This window comes from Phaethon aethereus, assembly GCF_964289735.1.
Source record: "Phaethon aethereus genome assembly, chromosome: 1".
NCBI lineage: Eukaryota > Metazoa > Chordata > Aves > Phaethontiformes > Phaethontidae > Phaethon > Phaethon aethereus.
Genome location: NC_138575.1, coordinates 125,302,253 through 125,323,046, shown reverse-complemented (window position 1 = coordinate 125,323,046; position 20,794 = coordinate 125,302,253). Strand labels below are relative to the sequence as shown.

Here is a 20,794-nt window from a genome sequence, read left to right as displayed (position 1 = left end):
TCCATGAGGACAAACGGTTAAATGACAGAGTAATTCCTAAGGATGGAAATTTTATTCAATTACAAGAGCCTTCAATCACCAACAAAGTTATCTACATACATCCAATTCAAAAAGTTAAATGTGAGGTTGTTTCTTTTTTGGATCAGTCTCTCTAATTTCATGGTATACAGTTCAAGCTTCTACCCTACCTGCTTTTATGGTAAGACAAAGAAGAGTCTACTATTATAGAGATGTCTCTAACTACAAACTCCATGACAGATGAAAAATGGTGCTTTCTTCCACTAAACTTTGCATTTGGGATGGAACAGATGTAGTTCCTTATGACTGTAAGAAATGAAGCATTGTTTTAAGTAATTACTGGTTATTTATACAATCAGGAAAATGAACAAACTCTGGTTTCCTATGACTTGGAACAAATCAAACCCAGAGAATAGATAAATAAGGTTTTGTTTTGTTTTAAGTTAGCAGCACGTGTGTGTGTGGAAACAAGATCACATGCAGAGATAGCCAAGTACGTGTGAATACAAGAGATTTGGCCAGTGGCTACAGTGGAGAGGAGTAAAGTTTAAGAGTATACAACATCCAGTTTAAGATTTTTTAATCCAGTTTATTAAATATTGCTTTTTGGGGACATGTTTACAACAAGCCCAAATAAATTGCTTAAGGATTCAAAGCAGTCATATTAAAATACAGATTCAATATAAAGTTTGTCACAGTTTTACAGTATTCAAAAATGACAGACCTGCCTTAAAAAAAGACTATTACACCAAAACATAAGAAAAACAGAAAAACAAACAAGTTTGGCATTTTCATAATCTTTATAGTATAAAACAGAATATTAAATCTATTACCAGCAAGCTGATACTTCAATCTATTACCTAGTCTGAAGTGTCTCCCATTAAAACACACTATACAACAGCACTATACAAAAGTCGTGGTGATACTCATTTGATGAAAGTGCATCCCTGAAAGTTTGCCAGTTTATTATAGTTAGCTCTTAAAAAAAAAAAAAAAAAAAAGGTAAAATTAAAACGTCCTCTTTTAACCGAAGGCTTTATTTTTTATTTATTTATTTATTTATTTATTTTGCTGTTTTGTCTCACTTTCAGCCTTCTTTTAAAAGTGTCTACGGACGCCCACCAGGGGGCAGCGTAAGATTAACCATCAAATCACGAACGGCTGCAAATATTGTGCATTCACCTGGAACAGGGAAAAGAGACAGGTTAGCATCACGCCACAGACAGGCCTTCACTCTAACAAGCTCGCGAGGCAGCGCGCTACGCCGACTCTGACTGCGCCGGCACGGCTACTAACCCCGGTACGGGCAGGGGTTGACGATACGTGGTGACCGCGAGTCGCAAATCCCCGCGACATCCAAGGACGTCAGGATTTGTAACTGTTTTAACTGAAGTAGCTCCGGCTTTCCCAGCGGGACCGCTCTTGTTGGTCATGAAATTGCATGAAGCGCTTAACTTTTAATTGCTTTTGAATGTCAGATTGAATCTATACTAGAATTTAGCGTACACGGCACTGCAATCCAAATTTTTCTGTGTGTTATCAATTAAAAGCACTACATCTTATAAAGAACAAACCCCCCCTTTTTCAAGTTCTATTGGTATTGATTAAGAGCAGAAACGAAACATTTCAAAAGACTGAAGTCTGAAACAGCTGGAAGATGTTTTCTCTCCTAAGCCAAGTTTGGAAACATTTCTAGTTCCGAGACTGGGCAAAAGTCAGAAATCTGTTTCTTTCAACCAAACTGCTCTGGCTCTACCCTTGACATCTAAACTGCAAAATAAAATACAAAGCAAATGGACTCTTGTTTCAAATAGCTGAGATCTAATACAGAGAGGAAAAACCAGCCACAGCTGTCTCAAGTTTTGAATACCAGCATTTTTTGGACAAAAACCACACAAACATTCTGAAACAGCTTAAAAAAGTTAGAACCAATAGAACCGAAAGCGTTTAATTAGAACAACAAATGGTGAAGTATTAGGCAGCTGTGACTTTCATCTACTGTTTCCTGGTAATAGAATACAATTAATAGCCGCTATCGTACCCTGGTCACTGTGGGCTGAATTTTTCCTGCATATTTCAAGAAACATCAGTTAGAAGACATTGAAGTTTGTTGCTGAAGGAGCAACAGTGTGAGCAAAGAGATAAGAACAAAGCCTGTTGGGATGCATTAACCCTAGCTGCCAAACTAGGGATCCCCAAGATTATTTTCCCAAGTCATTATCATAGCAAAGCTATAAATTTGGCCTAAATACCATCCACCACATCACTGAAAATCAGACACTGAAAAATGCTTAGTTGTGAACTGCTTTAAGAAATATCACGTTGAGTCCCTTGAGCTCCTCTCTAAGGGTCACCTCCAGCATCTGTAGGGACTTCCGTTTCCTTACCAGATTGATGTCCACTACATAATGCAGGTTGTAGACTTACAGCTCAAGCTTAACCTTATTATTCCAGGGCATTGATTCCATCTCAGTTCATATAATTATTTCCACAAAATAAAATACTTTTTCCCCATGGAAGCATAGGTAAAGTGATCTCGGAAAGACAGCGTACTCACAATGAGTTAACATTGTACTGCTAAACACAGCAGAATGTGTTTGCCCACAGATCTGAAAAGAAAACTTCCAAAAGAACTTACTTTTCAGGCACTACCATTTTATTAAGAGGAAAATTAAGCTGAATACAAAATACTTTCTCACAAAGAGAGAAAGGTTAAAAAAAAAAGATACAGCCAAAATGAGGCAACACTGATTACGGGTTACAATGAAAGTGCCAGTAATACCATATGTGCATGATGGGAAGCCCTGGTCCTTTCTGACTGAAACAGTGAAAAATTCACTTAACCAAGCAAATTGCAATTAGTGCAGCAGAAGAGCTAACACAGGTAGGAAAATCCTGGGTACAGCACAATAGCATCAGAAGAGAAAGGATATGCTTCTGCGATCTCCCATGTATTGCTCTTGTAAAAGAAGTCTCGCAACTATCTACTTTCATCTGTTGGCTCTCCTATCACCTTTCAATGGCAAAGAAAAGAAGGTATCTTGTTCTCTTCTATCAGATATAATAATGTAAGGTTTGACAGTAAGAACACAGGAAATGGCATTTCAAGTGTCCTCAGGGAAGATCCTACTTTGGCTAGGTGGTGGTAGAAATCAATCAATCAATCAATCAATCAATCAATCCATACAAGCTCATTCTTTCTTTTAGAAGTCAAAGGAAAGACTACTAGTAATGGCCTCTGCTCAGCTAGCTACATTCTTCTTTGCCTAGATAAGGTCTTCCTTGGGGTCACAAGCTCTTTTTATACACATTTTTTTTCCTGTCTATACTCTGCTCCCTGTACCACATTCACAAACTTCTTCAAAACTTGTGAGACAAACAAAAATTGTCTACCCTGATCTATTGAATGATCATCAGAAGACATCTCACCTTGGATATTCAAGAGCAGCTTTGACATTTACTCCCTATGCTGCGGTATTTTGTGGAGAGTTTACCTTAAAACACAACTTAGTGCAATAACAAACAGCAAAACAAGTATCTACCCTTCCCCATACTAGGGGAACTCCGTGGGGAAGCACCTTCCAAAAGAAACACCTGAAGTTTAGTTAACTTATCTTGAAATAAAAGTGCTATACAAACAACAGTTCTGTACCACACACAGAACTCTTACAGGTAACCCCACACGCCCTCAAGGCTATTTTCTCTCCTATTTATCTACACTATTACTATATGTTAAACAGAAAATGCATGTTAATTTAAATCTCATCACAATTTTCATAAATGTATGCACATCCACACCAATTTAAGATAAACATTGCTTATGTTCTAGCAAGCGAAATAAACTGTGAAGCATTGTCAAAATTACTGCATAACAACGAGATGAATAATTATACAGAATAGAAGTAGAATTCAAACTGTGGATTCACAACTTCAATCTGTTCACTGGGTTATTGGAAAAAGGCTTTATTCTTCAGCATGTAACTACAGCAGAACTGAAAGTTATTGTTCTTATGAGCCATCTGTGTATTAGGACCCCAAACCACTGCTTACAGACAACATGCTGCCCAAAGAACCTGCTACTGTTGTTCAACGTTTCAGATATTTAAAAAAAAAAAAAAAAAAAGCATGACAAACAAGAGGGAAAGCAAAGCACAACAGTTGCTCACAGTGCACTACCTACAGGCCAATGAACATTCAGAACAACCTATTTAGCTCAAACACTTCACAGCACGTTTGGCGGACAGAACTGTATGTGCCTCTGTTAGTGTACGCACTGACAAAGGAGCATACAATCACACCAATTACTTTTTAATGATTCACAGCACGTGGACAAGCTCTGATAACTATTTTAACATCCCTTTATATTCTACTGTTAAGCTCAATAACTTCTTCATAATTAACCGTGAAAACTGACACTTGACCATAGCATATTTCTTGTGACTCATTCTGGGCCCATTTGTTAAAAAGTATGACTCCTGCTGTGCAGCAAGAGTTGGGACAGTAAGAGGTGCATTCTGTCACTTGGGCAGAACAGCAAAATCCAGCCTGAATCATCAGTGTAACCTTTTGCTATGTTGCCAGTACTTGCTATTAAGTTATGTATTGCCTGTCACATCAGGAGTTTGTAATTACTAAAGAAGTATGATAGAAACCAAGAAGAATTCAGACTTAAGAGAGGTTTAGTTTTACACTGGAGATTTGTCACAGATGTCTGGGTGAAGAGAATATATCTACTGGACATGTACAGTACCTGGTCGTGGTGAATTCAGTTCAGCAAACCTCTTTAGAATATTGCTAACCATCATTGGAGCAGCAACAGAAGAGTTCTGCTGCCTGGGAATATCAGCCTGTTGCGTTGTACCCGAAGCCATATCATAAATAATTGGGACAATAATACTAACAGCTTCCTGTGGGACTGTTGTTTTCTGTGTTAGCTGGAGCTGTGGGAAAAAACAAAAAGTGTTTTAAACTGAATGACCACGTACTTCAGCGCAACTTCTGATACAGTTAAACACTCTAGGCCTACAGACAGCATGTACTTCCACCCTCTCAGTTTTCAGACATCAATTCTGTAACAGAGAAGTTATCAGTCAGGTGTAGACTATTTTCTTCTCAAAAGCACCCTAGAGTTAGCATTGCCTCAGACATGACACTAATATAGATTTGTTCTAAACATCTCCTTCCCACTATCCTTTCCCAAGCACCTGGGAAGTGTTTATATCACTTAATCTAGGCAGTTACTGCCTCAGAGAAAGAGAAAACACCCAGAAGTTGAGCATTCGAAGATACCTACAGCCCAGAGGGGACTGAACTTGATATATTGTCAACATCTCTCCAAGAACACCAAACATGAAGAGTTGCTGTGCTTTTATAGTAGGGAGAATAGGAATACTAACTGAACTCATTACAAGAGATGCACACAAATCTAGGCTTCCAAACAGCAGAACATTTTTAGCTATTACAGTTGTCAGATCTAGCATGCTTATGTTTTGCTACTAACCCATGATGATTTCAAAGACATGCAGCCCACAAAATTTTAAAACAGATAGCTCTACTTACAAAAAACAACATTTTGGATTTCAGCACAACAGCAGGTGTTCCTGGAGGTGCAATTGGCGGTGCACTGGGAGGAATTGTTAAACAAAACTGCACATTCCATTTCAGCTGACTTGTCTGATCAGGGAACTGTTTAGAAAAAGCAGCATGGAGAAAGAACAGCAAAGATCTCATGTCAGTGACATACATGGCTATGAACTAGGGAAGCATTACAAAGTAGAATGTGCCTCTTTAGCTAATCTTGCAGATGTTGTCAGGTTTAGCATAAGCTAGAGTAACTCTGAAAGAATTGCGCATAGGATAAACAAGAATACAATCAGAAAGATTCCAGCCAGCCTTTGCATGTGCCTATTGTGCAGTAACATGCCTGCAGTTTCTCAAAAACATCAGTGTAAAGGAAAAATTTCGGCAGTTTCCAGGAGAGCTAGTAGTAAAATGAAAACTTCTTTATTAACACTAAATAACATATATATAAATTTAGAGTAATTTATGTGTTTATAGATAAAGACACACCACCTGTTTTTTCCAAATATAACAACCGAAGTTGGGTGAACTAAATAGAACGGTTAACCTACCAGCTCAAGTTTCATGATGTGTACGCAGTCCCTGAGGATATGCGTTGGAGCCCCTAGTAATTTTGTGAAGGCTATTAGGGTGTTCGCTTTAAAAGGTGGTCCTGCAACCTAAAGAAAGACACTATTTAGTACTGCCTATTTAGATAATAGCTGTATGATTTACTATGGTAATCAGCCTGCACAGCTGTTAATTTTATAAATTGCAGCCTTTACACATGCCAATGAAAGTCAGCAGTACCACTCAAAACACCACCAGAGCTTAAAAGCAATGTACAAAAATTTAAACATTAATGATTTGAATACATACCCTTGTTTCAAAGAACTTCTCCAAAACTTGTAACTCCTCTGATTTCCACTGTCCTGTATTTTCAGGTGTTACTTTCAGTTGCAAGGTCTGGTTGGTTTTGGGATTGAGAGCAACCCTGCATTTCAGTGCCTCCGTCTTAAACATAATTACACCTGGTTCATTGGAGTTTATTAACTGTAGCTGCATAAAAAGAAGTATCACATTCAACCAGTCATTTGTTAAATAGCATGAACACACACACACACATTCACTCCCAAGATTGTAGTGATCAATCTGCCTTCCTTCCAGAAAGAAACATGTGATATTTATACACAGGTAAAATTGCCTTGAGAATGAAGCTCATGCAAGATTTGGCTTGTTTCTGTCACTGAATCTATGCCAAAGAAGAGGTGCATATCGTCCGTCCCAAACCCTAAAGCAACATTCATGACTGAGTAGTTCAGTTATTGTCAACTAGTAACTAATTTCTTGGGCAGTCCTGACAAGTAACCCTGTGGCTGTTCTAGTTAACTCCCAACAAATGTGCTAACCTCACAGAAACCATGGCATCTGAAAGTCTGGTCATAGTCTTGCTATCATATCAGTTATCAAATGTCACCTAACTAAACAGGCTTTCCACTTCTAATTTGTGTGGAAAAGTGTCCTGGTTTCAGCCAGGGTAGAGTTAATTTTCTTCATAGAAGCTAGCGTGAGGTTATGTTTTGGATTTGAGACGAGAAAATGTTGATAAGGTGCTGATGTTTTGAGTTGTTGCTGAGCAGTCAAGGACAGTCCAGCTTCTCATGCTGGCCTGCCAGCAAGAAGGCTGGGGGTGCACGGGAAGTTGGGAGGGGACACAGCCGGGACAGCTGACCCAGGCTGGCCAAAGAGATATTCCATACCATATAACGTCACGCTCAGTATATAAAGCTGGGACGAAGAAGAAGGAAGGAGTGGGGGGACATTTGGAGTGATGGCGTCTGTCTTCCCAAGAAACCATTATGTGTGATGGAGCCCTGCTTCCCTGGAGATGGCTGAACTCCTGCCTGCCCATGGGGAGTGGTGAATGAATTCCTTGTTTTGCTTTGCTTGCGTGCGCGGCTTTTGCTTTACCTGTTAAACTGTCTTTATCTCAAACCATGAATTTCCTCACTTTTACTCTTCCAATTCTCTCCCCCGTCCCACCCTGGGGGAGTGAGCGAGCGGCTGCGTGGGGCTTAGTTGCTGGCTGGGGCTAAACCACGACAAAAAGAAGCAGAACTAAATGCTTTTTCTAAATTTTGACATTTTAGACAGCAAGATTGAGAAGTATAGCACAAGTCCAACAGCAAATACTTTTTATACTTGAAGCATTTCAGTTTGTGCTTGATTTGAAAGACATGGAGTACAGAAACATGAAAAGGAGCAGTTGTGAAGTCATACTCACAGGTCTGTATTAAAACAACTTAAACCATACCGTTTCCTGTTGTATGATCCTCTGAAGATGCCTCCTCATAATAACTGATCCAAGGAATCGCTCAAGAGGGGAGCAAAGATAGCTGCCAGCTAGTCCCGGCACAAGCCCAGGGGTAGGAGAGGGCAACAGCAGAATATTCAAGGCACTGTGGGTGAGGATTGTAGGTATGGATGCAGCCCAAGAGCGCTGAGGTAGTTTACGAGGTGGAGGCATGCTAGTTGGCATTGCTTGGGAACCTATTGATATGGAAAAAGTACTTGCAGTAAGGAAGGATTTAAGCTGAAACATAAGATACATGTTCACTTTATTTGCTGCGACTATACAAGCAATGAGTTCTCTGGGCCAAAGCTTAATCCTTCTTATTTAAGAATTCGGGTGTCTAGTGATAGGCAACAGATAGACTAAGTCAAAGAATTACAGTTTCGACCATCCACCCCTGCAAAGAATCTCAGTAACATTAAAATCCTACTCCCTTTTCCTCTTTCTGCATCATGCCAGCAGATAGCAGGTTTGTACAACAAACTCAAAGAGATGTAAAGATGGCTAAATCAGTCATGCAAGAGCAGCATTACAACTCTATAATGTGAAAAGTTAGTATCTGGGTAGGCAAATATGCCTTTTGTTGCTTTCATTCCAAAGAATTCTCTCTCAGTCATAGACTTCAATAGTTTAAGACTAATTTCTGCAGTGCAACAAGAGGTATTAATCCTGCTGAAATTTATGCTGTATGATTTAACTCGTTTTCCAATTTGTAATAGAAGGTTTGAATTAGGACAGAATAAAGGGCTTCATTTCCTTAGATATTTTACTGCACAAGGGCAGTAAGTACTGCTAGGCTGACACACAAAACTACCAAAAAGAACAGAACTAGAAATGTTAAACATGACCGTTTCACAGTTATAACACTGATAAAGAAGCCTACTTGTTCCAGCTCGTGGGGAATGAGAGGCATCTGGGACAGGTGAATGAAGGGAAGGGTTGGCTGGTGACATTCCAGGCATCCGTGCTGCTGGTGATGGACCAGAGACCTGGGGAGATCCCGGCCAGTTCCCTGCACGCTGACTGGGCGACATCATAGTGTATGGTGAGCTCGGGTCTATGGTACCTACAGATGTTACAAGACGGTTATTATTTTTTAGAAAGTACAAGGTTTTCTAATCTAGAAATCTAAAAAAGGCTTACCAAAATCTGTAAAGCATGAACGTGTCTGCAAGCTTTTACACTATGTTTTACAACCATGTAAAAAACATAAGGGAGGTGAGGGGAATCAAGATACAGATTCAATGGTTTTCTGGTGGTGGTTTTTTTTGTGAGGTTTTGTTTTGTTTTGTTTTAAGTAAAAGAAAATTGAACATTAAGGCAAATTGGCATGTTCAACACGTAACGGGGTCTAAACAAAAAAGAGCTCCTGCCTATAGACTTGGACTTCTACTGCTCCTTAGCAAATGAAAGCCTCAGCTAGACTGTGCCTTATCTATTCAGTATCTTGCAGTCATCTCTGCAAAAGTATCTTTGGTTTTGTGCTCCACTATAAAGACTGATCAGAACAAGCTTCTTAAACAGTCTGTTGTATATCTACCTCACTTTGAAATTTTAGCACACCAAATTAACTGCCAAGATGAACAATCTGAACTGTTCATTTAGTGTGATCTATGGAATGGTTTCCAATGCACTGTGATTACAACGAACAATTGCTTTGGCAGCTCCAAGAAAACTTGATAAAGAAAACAACCAAAAGGCATGCTGCTCACATTTAGGTATGTTAAAGGAAGACTTTAACATTTTCAAATTGCAAGTATTTGAATTTCTAACCTGTTCCAGTTATTTTTCCAGAAAACATAAGCAGTGAAAATAGATTAACTAATCTAACGAGACAATGCTCATTAAAAGCTGCAGCCAGTGTTCTGCTACAAGACCACATGGCATTTCCCCACATTAGTAAGAAGGAAAGAGTGACTGATAGTCAATTTTTAAAACATTAGGAACACCTCAATGTGCCATGCAGCTACTTTTGACTACTGTTAAGAGTAACACCTGCATATATGAAAACAGCTACTTCAGCCAATTACAAAACATGACTTTTTCTCAATTAACTTAGGTCTGCTCCAGAAGACTTAATTTCAGGAAGCAGATGTGCTCTCCCTGTCACTACATATATACCTGCCAGTGAAGAACTCACCATGTGGGCTGGCAAAGTTAGCTGTTTGTCCCATTGTGATTCCAAGAGAGGAAGGTGAAGGAGTTGGACCAAAGGATGCTGGTGATGGTGCTCTTAAAGCTCCACTAGGTGAGCTTGCAGCATGCAAATTTCCTGATCAAAGACATCATGACACTCAACATACACATTTCGCATCTTTGTTGTAGTTTTTTCTATCAACTGCTACAGCTATCTCCTTTCTAGGGAGACAGCAAACAAGATTAATGAGAATTTGTTTTTGCACTCAAAGGTTTGATTTTGTACATGCATGAGCATTATATTTTCCAGATTGATTCACCATACAGAAGAAACTTTCTAAGATATTTGGCTTGAAGAATGGCATTTCACCCCTGCCCTGCCCTTCCCCAAATTTAAACATTTTCAGCTGTTGTGCTATAACAACCGGAAGCAGAAAGCTGAGCTTTGGTGATGAAAAGCTTTTTTGAAGAAGCAGGTATTTAAAATTAACAGGTTTTGATCTGAGCAAGTTGTAAGCCGTAAGAATGAACCATTCTCAAATATTACACAGCTAAAGATGAAAGTTTCCCTGAATGCTTTTTTTTTTTTTTTTTAAAGCTTCAAAATATACTTTCCAAAACACACATGGTGGGACTTACTTTGCTATTTTTCCACAATATAAAGTGCATTCTCTTGGCTAACCTGGAGCTAAATGCAGGTCAAATAATAGAAGCATGGACGCACAAAGAGCTGCCTGTATATTTCCAGCACGTGATTAGCCATCTTACCTGGTGACTGTGTGTGCATCATAGATGGAGATGGCGTCACTGTGTTGTGATAGGAGGTGGGTGGTGAAGTAAGAGGATATGCTCCTGATGCTCCTGTCTGTTTTGCAAATGGCTGAAATTGTCAAGACAGGACAATGAAAATTAGTGATCATTTTGTACTAAAACTAAAGTTACGTATGTGCAGGAAAGAGTTTGGTACCCGCCTATGAAATCTTATAGGTCCATCAACATAGTAGTTTTATTCTCTGTATCACCTTGTTCAGCACTCACTATTTTTTCTCAGTGACTTTTTGCAGTTTCTTCTCAAGACATAATACCTCTGCCCCTCATTACTTTTTATCTGCCACCCTATAACAGCAAAGCCTCCTGACTCCCCCTCCAATCTTTTATCTCAAACAGTCGTTTTCCCTCCCTCAGTCCTTCGCTTCTAAGGCAGCAAGTCTCCTGTGACCTTCCAAAGCTGCTGTTCATATGCTATGGGCTGTTTACACTGGAATGAGAAATGGCAAAATAAATTAATACGTTTTGCCCCAAGGGGAATTCCACAGCAGAGCAGTTTTATAGTCTCCCTTTCCATTTTTTACTGCTAATCCTTTTAGAAGGTAAGTTCTTAGAAACCTACAGTGGTGGAAGGCAATAAACATTTCTTATTTTGCCTGGAGGGTACCTGTTGTTGTGGTTGCTGCGGTGGCTGCTGGGGTTGAAGCTGCGATATCAAAGAATCCATCATGTCTCCTCCAATAGGAGAAGGTGGGTTATCGTCTTCATTTACAGATCGTCTTCGTGCATCCTGATTGCTGTCAACAAACATGTTCAGGAATGTCTGTGGAAAAATCAGTTTTGTTAGCAATTTCCCCATTTACATTTTTTTACATAAAATGAGCACAGTATTTTCTGAGCTTTAATAATGTCTTTATCAGCTACAGCACATAAGAAACAGGCAGGTCTCTAAAAGTAACTACTGGTTGGCATTCATTATATGTTGTATGAATAGTTTGCAAAATATATCGATTCATAAACAGAGCTTCTCAGTGGATATTTAAGCTTAATTCCCTTTTTCTTTTAAAAAAGGGGTCTTGCATTGCCACCGAATGAGAAACCTTTCTCATTAACAAGGAATATCTCTAGTTAATTGAAATACCAACATTTTTTATTTCTTTCTTAAAAACAAGGAAAAGCCTACACCTGGAAATAGCTGTTCCAGAACAACTCATCAGTATCCAGAACCTACTGGGCATACTGTAGGTATCACACCTACAATTGCCCTCTGTGGGTAAGAATGCCCAGGTCACCTCCTCCATAGCATTCTCTTGTACCCAGAGGAATTTGCTAACCTTTTTGAATTACTTCCTCCTCTACCTTCTCAATGTCATTCTCTTATACTTTCCACTGGTATTTACAATCCCCTTCCTCTTCCCATTAGTCTTCCACTTGGAATTCGTGAAAGAGGTAGATGCTTAGGAACAGCTAAATGCAGTACCAGAGAGTTAGTGTTCAGTTGTACCTGTCAGAAGAAAAAATTAGCAAGCTATCCTGTTTCACAATGGGTGCCACTTTCCAGGATTTCAGTATAATTAGCACTGGTACAAGCTGCCCTCAGCTAAGGTATTCTGTCAATGTGTATAGATTCATTTTTCAGGAAGAGCGAACCAGCACCGTATTCAGAAGCAAAGCCACAGGCTCCTGCCACACCCTGATGGAAGCTATGTTAAAAGAGAAGTTTGTGTCCAGAATCATCTAACAGGGAGCATTTCCTCATCTGCAACGTATGAGCACAGTCCTGCCACACAACATAGTTTGTGAGGAGCAGTTGTTAATCCTGGAGAGTACATCTAGCCTAGTCACAAAGCTTCAGCAAGTTTTAAGAAAAGGATGCCTGAAGTAGCTTCTGTGTTATTTTATTATGTAGATAAGAAAAAAAGCCCTGACACTTGATGCCAGTTTTTCTTAAAGGAAATGTTTTAATTCAAGTGAATTAGCACATCTACTGATAAATCAGAAAATTCCTTCTGTGCTCAGAATTTTGGAAGGACTGCACCTCTTCACAAAAAAAGCTTCACAAAACTCTTCACATCAGATCCATACTTCAAGTCAGAAGCTCATTTATTTACAACATGCCAAAAAACACAGAACAGTCACCTTTAATCCAGGCGCAGGGTAAAAACCTTCAACTATTTTGCTGTTGTCGAAGAGACTGTACGCCCCATCACGTATCGCTACAACACCACGACTCCGGCAGTAGATGTCAATGCAGTACATATTCCTAAAAGCCAGCCTGATATGCGTAGGTGACTGTGGCAGAATTGAGAAACACTGATAGGCAGTGTTGGTGCGTTGAGTCAGACCCAGCATGGGCACAGTTGGAAGTTTGTTGATGGCATTTAATGGAGCCTGAGTGTCAAACAAAACCTGAGAGAGAACAGATATCGAGAGATCAGGTAGCCTACCTTGAAGTAAAGGTCGGGGAAAATGGGGCATAGAGGGGGATACAATCTTCCCCAAGCCACCTTCTGCCAATGAGATCCATAAACAATCACAACACACACATGTAATTTTGAAGAGAACAGTTTAATCAGAATTCACCTCTTAATTATCTTGGGCTTTTTCTTGAGAGAAGTTTTTAAAACATTACCTGTAACAACTGCACCACATTTGGTGTTTTATTAAACATCTCCTGGAGCTGGTGCAGAATTGTGTTGTGACAGTTACTGCAACCTGAGTTTGGGCCAACAGTTCCCAGTGAAATGTGGAACTTCTGGAGTATGGAGTTCCACTGAATGCTGATCTGCAATGTCAAGAACATAAAATGGTCTTGGAAACTAGAACAACTACGAGGTTGTAACAAGAAACCTAGTCAGCTTTAATTCTTTTTCACATTTTTCATCAATCCTCAACAGATTCCTAACTCACCTTCCTCAAAAGTTGCTGAGGTTGTGAAAAAACCAAAAAACCCCATGCCATTAGCTTTAACATCCATTTAGCTAGCTGGATTGTTGGCAACCACAAAACTGGGAAATTATTTTAGCAAGTCAACCAAAAAGAAAAAAGCTCTTTCTGCCAAAGGCAAGATAGAGGAAATTAAACATGAGAGATTCATGCTGCAGAGAACTGATTAATGAGTTGCTGGAGGTGGACTGGTTTTCCCAGTCATATCACACAAAACCAAGAACTGGACATGCTAATAGGTAAGGAAGTGACATGCAAAACCCACACTGCTACTCTTGCTATTTATTAACTGTCCCACTAAAATGCACATAGAAATACTCTTAAAAATTCAGCTTAGAACATGAACACAAAAACCTTCCAGGAAGCAAATTTCCAGTGCATCAGCTACTTTGCATCAGTTGCACACAAAAATATATTCTTAGTCTGTAATAAACATGCATTTACTTCCTCCTCTGCCTTGCATTTAAGGCAAGGGTGTGAGCAAATACTCAGTCAGTTATGAAAGTAATTAATAAGCTGTAAATTCAAATGCTACAGAAGAGGCCAGAATTCTGAACAAGGGAACAGCACTGCTACAAAATAATTAAGGACCACTTCATTTGAAAGCCAGTACTACATTTAAAACTTTGTTAGAGTCCTTTCTTCTAAGGCAGAATTAGGCACTCAGCTTTACATATATCCAGATATCCTGGTACAGCAGTGACCAGTAGCAACACTTACCATAAGTTTGTCAGAAGAAGGCTGCCACACCAGTTTTCATCAACCAGGAGCACACAACTGTCCTTCCAACAATTTAAAGTATCTTACACAAACTCTCAAAAATTATGAACATCCCATAACCTAGCAAATTAGCAGTCTGGCACCCCCTATTTCTTTCTTTTCTACATTCATCAATATTAATTTCACAATAGTGTAATATAAGGAAATATTTTGCAACACAATTCTAAGAACTTTAAAACTACCCATTCTGTTTTCAAACATACATTTTAAGTGCACTTAGGAGTTACTTACTGAGCTCCCCTTGGTAGTTCCATAACAAAGGATAAGTTTTCGGTAATTGTAGATACGAACTTCTGAAAAAACGTTTAAGTGGTTGGGTATGTCTTTGAAGAGAAGAAGGAAAAGAGTTAGAGTGAGAAAACAATCATAATATATAAACACATCATTTTAACGAAAAGGAGGTGATTTCTGTACCTGGTAAGGATCGTGCAAACTCCAGGACACATTCATACAGCCGAGCAATGCTGTTCCAGTCATTAAGGAACATCTCGACAACTTTGCGACCTCCAACTGGTTCAGATAACTGGTTTTCATATGTCAGGTAAACATGACGGGTTGGTCCTGCAGTGTTAGGAAATGGTAAATACCGATTAAACTAGCAGTTCCTAAACTGTGGTTTACAGACTATGGGTGAACTGTAGCAAGTGACCAGGAAGCATATTTAAATAATAAAAGTGCATCAACTCAGCAGTCAAAATTTTGAATCAGGTACATTGTGGTTTATTAGAAGTCTTAAGAGCAGACAGTTGTCCAGTAACACCAAAACATTAGAACTACTGGAACAGACAAAGTAAACCACAAAGAAACAATATGTTCTAGTCTTCCTATGTAAAACTTACCTTGCTCCCTGGATGAAGTGCTATTAAGTGGACAGTTTGCAAACACCAGCTCAGCCACCCACGTGCGATTATTTCTACCTTGTAATCGGAAAGTGCAATCAAGAAGAGATCGGTCCAGAGCCTTCTGCGTTTCCTCGTTTACACCTTTACAGGGAGGAATTCTATTCATGATAAGGAAAAAAAAAAAAAAAAATCTCTATTATAAACAGTACAGTTCCAAAACTAAAAATACTACCTTCTAACATTTCCTGAAGGACTTCCAAGTCTGGACATGAAAGAATGAACAAATCAACAGCAAAGACATCTGGACTGCACAGTGATATAGCCTATTCTTCTTCAAGGACTGTAATAAGTGTGTTACAAAAGCACTCTGAGTTAAGACCAGTTTTTATATGGATTCAACATCTGCAAATTACAGATTGTTGAGGGATCTCTTGACTTGTCCTGATCTGTTGAAGTAAGATATAAAGCTTTTATACAGAAAATAAGCCAAAAAAAGCAGAAATTAAGCAACTCCTATGGTAACCTGAATTCGTGAATCAGTTTGCCTTCTAGAACAAGCTCACTCTAAATGCAATGAACAATCTGGCAGTTATCTTAGTACCCACTAGTTTATTCATATCCCAATGTGAGAATTGAGCTCAAGGGACCGACTAAATAAAGCTTAAGTAAAACCACGCCAAACTCTTTTTCAAATCCCTTGAAAGACTATCCAGAAATCTAATGTACCACCCTTAACTTCAGCTCACAAGTTCTCAGTGCTTCTCTGCTGATATGCAAAGTTAAGAACATCAGTAGGGCCTGATGCATTTACAGACTGATGCTTTTATATCACTATACATTTCTGCAGCATAAAAGAAGTTAAGAAGGTTTTACTCTAGAAGGTGTCTTTGGTGTTTGGTTTTTTATGTTTTAAAAGGATATAATCGGTTTTACTTCATAACACAATCCAAAGTTTAACTGGTGAGGCTTGAAGTAGGCTCCAAGAAGTGCGAAAAACTGGCTGGACTGCCAGGTAGAAAGCACTGTGGTCAACAGTTGCAGGTCAAATTAATGGCTAGTTGTAGCTGGCATCCCTCAGGGTTAACACAGAGGCCAATACTATTTAACAATTTCAATAACCTACATGATGCAAAGGAATAGCAAGTTTGCAGATGATGCCAAACTGAAGGAAGTACTTAACATTGCTGGAGGACAGGGCTGCCATTCAGAGAGACCTCAGATGGCTGGAGGAGCAAGTTAACAGGAACCTCATGAAGTTCAATGAAAACAAATGCAAAGTCCTGCACTCAGGCCTAAATGACCTCAGGCAACAGCACAGAGCAGGGACTCACTGTCTGGGTAGCTGCTCTGCAGAAAAAGAACTTGGGAGCCTTGGAGACAGACTGAACAGGAGTCAGCAGCGTGCTCTTGAAGCAATAACAGACCACTGCATCCTGGTCTGTATTAGCAAGGCAATCAAGTGACTACCCTCTTCTAGCCAGCATTTCAGATTGCTGTGCCCAGGGAAGGCACAAAACCCCACGGAGATTGGAAAATGCAGCTTATAAGACCTGCTTTGAGCAGAAGGTTGGACTAGATGACCTCCAAAAGTCCCTTAAAGTCCACTCTTAAAGTACTGTACGATTCTCAGATGTTTCCTCTACAAGTTTTTTTACCATGTAATTGTGTTTTCTGGGATTCCTTGCACTTGCCTCTGCAGTATCACATACTGCAGATAACATATACATGTTAACTGTCAGATAACATATGGAGTATGTAGGCCTCTGATCTGATCTAAAATTGCAATAACACGTTCATGAATCATCACAGTATCTTCCTTAGCACTGCCTGGATTTTAGGATTGAGGACTGTAAAGATTGTTTTCAGAGCTCCCCAGTTTAGGCTAATGATGTAAACAAATTATAGTTGTCTCCGTGTCTGCTCTTTATTTTCCTCTTTCTCCAGCACTGCTTCACATTGAGAGTGCAAGACACACAATAATTAAAACAAACAAACAAAAAACCCAAAACCAAAAATCTCCCCCGCCGTGCTATTTTTAGTGTTACTCTCCAACCAATCCTTTTTTTTCCCCTCAAGCATATATACAGTAATAAAATGAAACACAGGAGCATATCCTCTTACTTTAATAAACGTATTGCATGGCTGAAGCCATCTCCTTCTACTTGTACTCCTTGGTGAGGAATGTCCATATTAGATAACTAGGAATGAACAAGAAAAATGTTATCCCAAGCAAAAAGTCAAGCAAAATAACTAACTTTTTCAAGGATTTTTTTTTCCCATAAGGGTGAGAGCTGTTTCACATCCTCAAGCATTGGAAACCTGAAAAACAGTCTGTGCAAATCTGGTAAAAAGTTGTCTCCCACCCCCTCCCGCAAGTGGGTCTTTCATCCTCTCATTTTCCCTTTTCTCTCAATTTTTCGAGCTTTTTGCAGTGCTTGGAATTAGAGAACCATCTCTAACAAGACTACAGCAATCCAGTGTCGAACATCAGTCACCCAGGCTCAGCTGGCGGAGGAACTCCAAAGTGAACACATGACCACAAGTTTGCCAAATAGTCACATCTAGACAAGAGAATCAGCAGTAGTAGAGGGGAAGAAGGAAACAAAATATTTTTTAATACATACCTCCACACGAAGCCCTATAAATGGCATATTTGTATCACACATGGCTACAATATGAGCTAGCACTTTATTGAAGGCACACATTTCTCCCGACCGTTTTGGTTTCTTAGGTTCTATGGAACATGGATCACCAGATAACTAGAATTAAAATAAAGACAAATGTACACGCACATTTGGAGTAAACATTTTGAAAAGATGTCAGAGAATAATCTCATTCATCCAAGGTTTAAATGAATCACACCATGAGCACAAACTCCTGAAAGGATCTGGTCCACTTCAGGACTGAAGCAATTCAGTTATTTTATAATCACCTCCTTCCTTAAAACAGTGTTTACACATCACTAAGCCTGACCCCAAGAAGTAACTCATATCAGTCCCTGCAAGTCTTTCGAAGACTACACCTACGTGGCATAAAGCATATCAAACAGATACCAGTGCTCTGCATATATGAACTACTCTAGCTACCTCAGCACAGTGCTCTGCCTTGGCTCTTTAGAACAGCTGAGAAGGCCTGGCATGAATTAAAAGACAACTGTTGCAAAATAGTTTCCCAACATCTCCCTAGGGAAGCAGTCCAGAGAACCAAGCTCCAATCCAAGTAAGATATCAGCCACACAAACTTTTGAAACAACACTACTAAAGCTGGTATTGATGCTCAGAACGTGCGCTTAGCTTTCACGCTCTAGAACTAGCCTGACAGCTTTTGAAGCACGTACCTTGCGCTTGACACCACTTTTCATTTGTTTCCCACTTTTTGTGTCTAGTACCAACTCTTCAATGTTTGGTTTGAACTGCTGTAGTAAAAGTGCAGTAGCAGGGCTGTCATCTCCTTCAGCATAGCTCACAGAGAGAAAATGGTACTTGAACTCTAGTTCTGTGGGGTTGCCAGGAACATCAAACATCTCTACAACCTATATTTAAACAAAACAACAAACTGAGAAGACCCTCAATCTAAGAATACATCTACATCAGTTCCTATCCTTTCCCCCTCAAAGAAAACACATTAGTCTTTTTCAAGATATTAATATTGTGGCTAGGAAAGGGATCCAAGAAGAGAAGGAAGAATAAACTTTCAGGAAACAAACAGAATGGGAAAGTTGCTGACTAATAAACCTTTATGTCCCCTCCTCTCTCTCTGTATATATGTTAAGCCTGACTGCTTAATAAACCCACTGAACGAGAGAAGGAAGGGAGAGGGTACAGTTGAGGATTACATCAATCACTTGGTTCCTAATGTTAGAGTTAACAGTACAACAGACAAACTGTCTGGTATATGCATGGCTGGGAGCAAAAGACAGAAGCATTTTTCAATTACTTACAATGTAGTACTGTGGAAGGCGAGTGAGTTTGATAAACAATTTGTGTTTGGAAAGGTTTCCCACTGGATGGCTAGCATAATTAGCTAGTTGAAGAGTTTCACTGCTCACTGTAGGCAGATGTTTTATAGACTGTTTGCAACGTTGCTGTCCAAGCCAGAACCTTGCATTGAAATAAAAGCATTAGTACCCTGAGACTGTTTTACATTATTCTAGCATACTGCTGTTTAGAGCATTAGTGTCAAATTAAGAGTCAGTCATATTCTAAGTCAACATCTATCATTGCTGCACAAGTTATATACAGAGAATCACTCAGAAGATTTCATTAATTTGTATTTTCTTATTACTATCTTTAAATATTGTCTGCAGCTTGAGTAACAGACAGCTGTTAATTTAAGAAGAAAAGCCCTGAAATTATTTGCTGAAGGAATACATAAATAAATTTTTATACACAATATGAAATTACAATATTAAAAAGAAAGGACAAATTAAAAATTGTATGGATTAAGTTATTTTACAATTTGGAATCTTTGATTATTTTTTGATATAGAAAAGAAAATCTTTGCTCCCATATGCTGGTAAGCAATACAGTAAATAAAGTGACCAAAGCTCGATTAACATCACTCTGGATTATGTTATAAACAAACTCATTCACCTGAATAATTTGGACATGCAAACACCAAATTTATTCTAGACTCCTACTCCAATGGATTTTGGCTATAATGGCAAGACCAGAAAGCCTAGTTAGACTTGAAAGGGGCCCAGAAATGTGTGGCTTCATTTTTCAGTCAAAATTCCACTGAAAACACCAGTGGAAAGTGTCAGTGCTCAGCATCTCTCCATCATGACACACCACATTGATTCTAAATAGATACATGATAGAAATAGCTGTCCCAGAAGACATTTTGTGGGACTGCCTAGCTTCCTCAAAAACTGCAGCACTACCCAAGCCATTATTCCAAGTACATTATTTATAACAAAGGGAGGTTGATTAGTTTCTCCAGGGTGCCAGTGCTTCATGCGTCATCATGCTTCTTTTAGAAGTAAGATTCCTCAAATAGAGGTTTCACCCTGCAATTAACTCAGAGTACTGGGAATTTCCAAAATGACAGAGGGGGTGGAAATTAGTTTTCATGCAGATGCAAACTGTACTTGTATTATTTGCTACAACCTCTTATGGGAGCCAAGTGTATCTTGTGCTTAAATCTCAGGGCTTTATGGAAGGAAGATTAGAGGTTTAAACCAGCAAGGGCTGAAGTGTTAGAAGATAAACAGATATTATTTAAATCGTTCTAGGCCACTTCCTGGTTTTTCCTCTGTATTGTGAGAAGGGAGATCGTTCTTGCTGAGAAACAAGCAGAGTTCAGTTGTAGAAACAGAGTGGAATAAAGGAGATAGAAAATGAACACGCACACAAAATGAGATCCTCGGGAAGCAAGTGGTCTGCTACTGACT

At 39.2% G+C, this 20,794-nt stretch overlaps 1 protein-coding gene across 1 annotated transcript in view; it reads right to left on the bottom strand.

Moving 5' to 3' along the window:
• Positions 1–284: 284 nt before the first annotated feature.
• The window catches only part of MED14 (mediator complex subunit 14), a gene marked incomplete at its 5' end in the record, with an annotated part of 38,867 nt that continues 18,357 nt past the window's right edge, over positions 285–20,794 (bottom strand). The window contains 19 exons of the mRNA XM_082009721.1: positions 285–1,200; positions 4,769–4,958; positions 5,578–5,703; positions 6,150–6,257; positions 6,457–6,636; positions 7,892–8,127; positions 8,814–8,996; positions 10,071–10,202; positions 10,835–10,946; positions 11,502–11,657; positions 12,974–13,243; positions 13,467–13,619; positions 14,792–14,883; positions 14,975–15,121; positions 15,400–15,560; positions 17,524–17,600; positions 18,027–18,161; positions 18,740–18,934; positions 19,343–19,502. Of these exons, the coding sequence (XP_081865847.1) occupies positions 1,127–1,200; positions 4,769–4,958; positions 5,578–5,703; positions 6,150–6,257; positions 6,457–6,636; positions 7,892–8,127; positions 8,814–8,996; positions 10,071–10,202; positions 10,835–10,946; positions 11,502–11,657; positions 12,974–13,243; positions 13,467–13,619; positions 14,792–14,883; positions 14,975–15,121; positions 15,400–15,560; positions 17,524–17,600; positions 18,027–18,161; positions 18,740–18,934; positions 19,343–19,502 (2,887 nt within the window). The 3' untranslated portion in view covers positions 285–1,126. The remainder of the gene's footprint in view (positions 1,201–4,768; positions 4,959–5,577; positions 5,704–6,149; positions 6,258–6,456; positions 6,637–7,891; positions 8,128–8,813; positions 8,997–10,070; positions 10,203–10,834; positions 10,947–11,501; positions 11,658–12,973; positions 13,244–13,466; positions 13,620–14,791; positions 14,884–14,974; positions 15,122–15,399; positions 15,561–17,523; positions 17,601–18,026; positions 18,162–18,739; positions 18,935–19,342; positions 19,503–20,794) is intronic.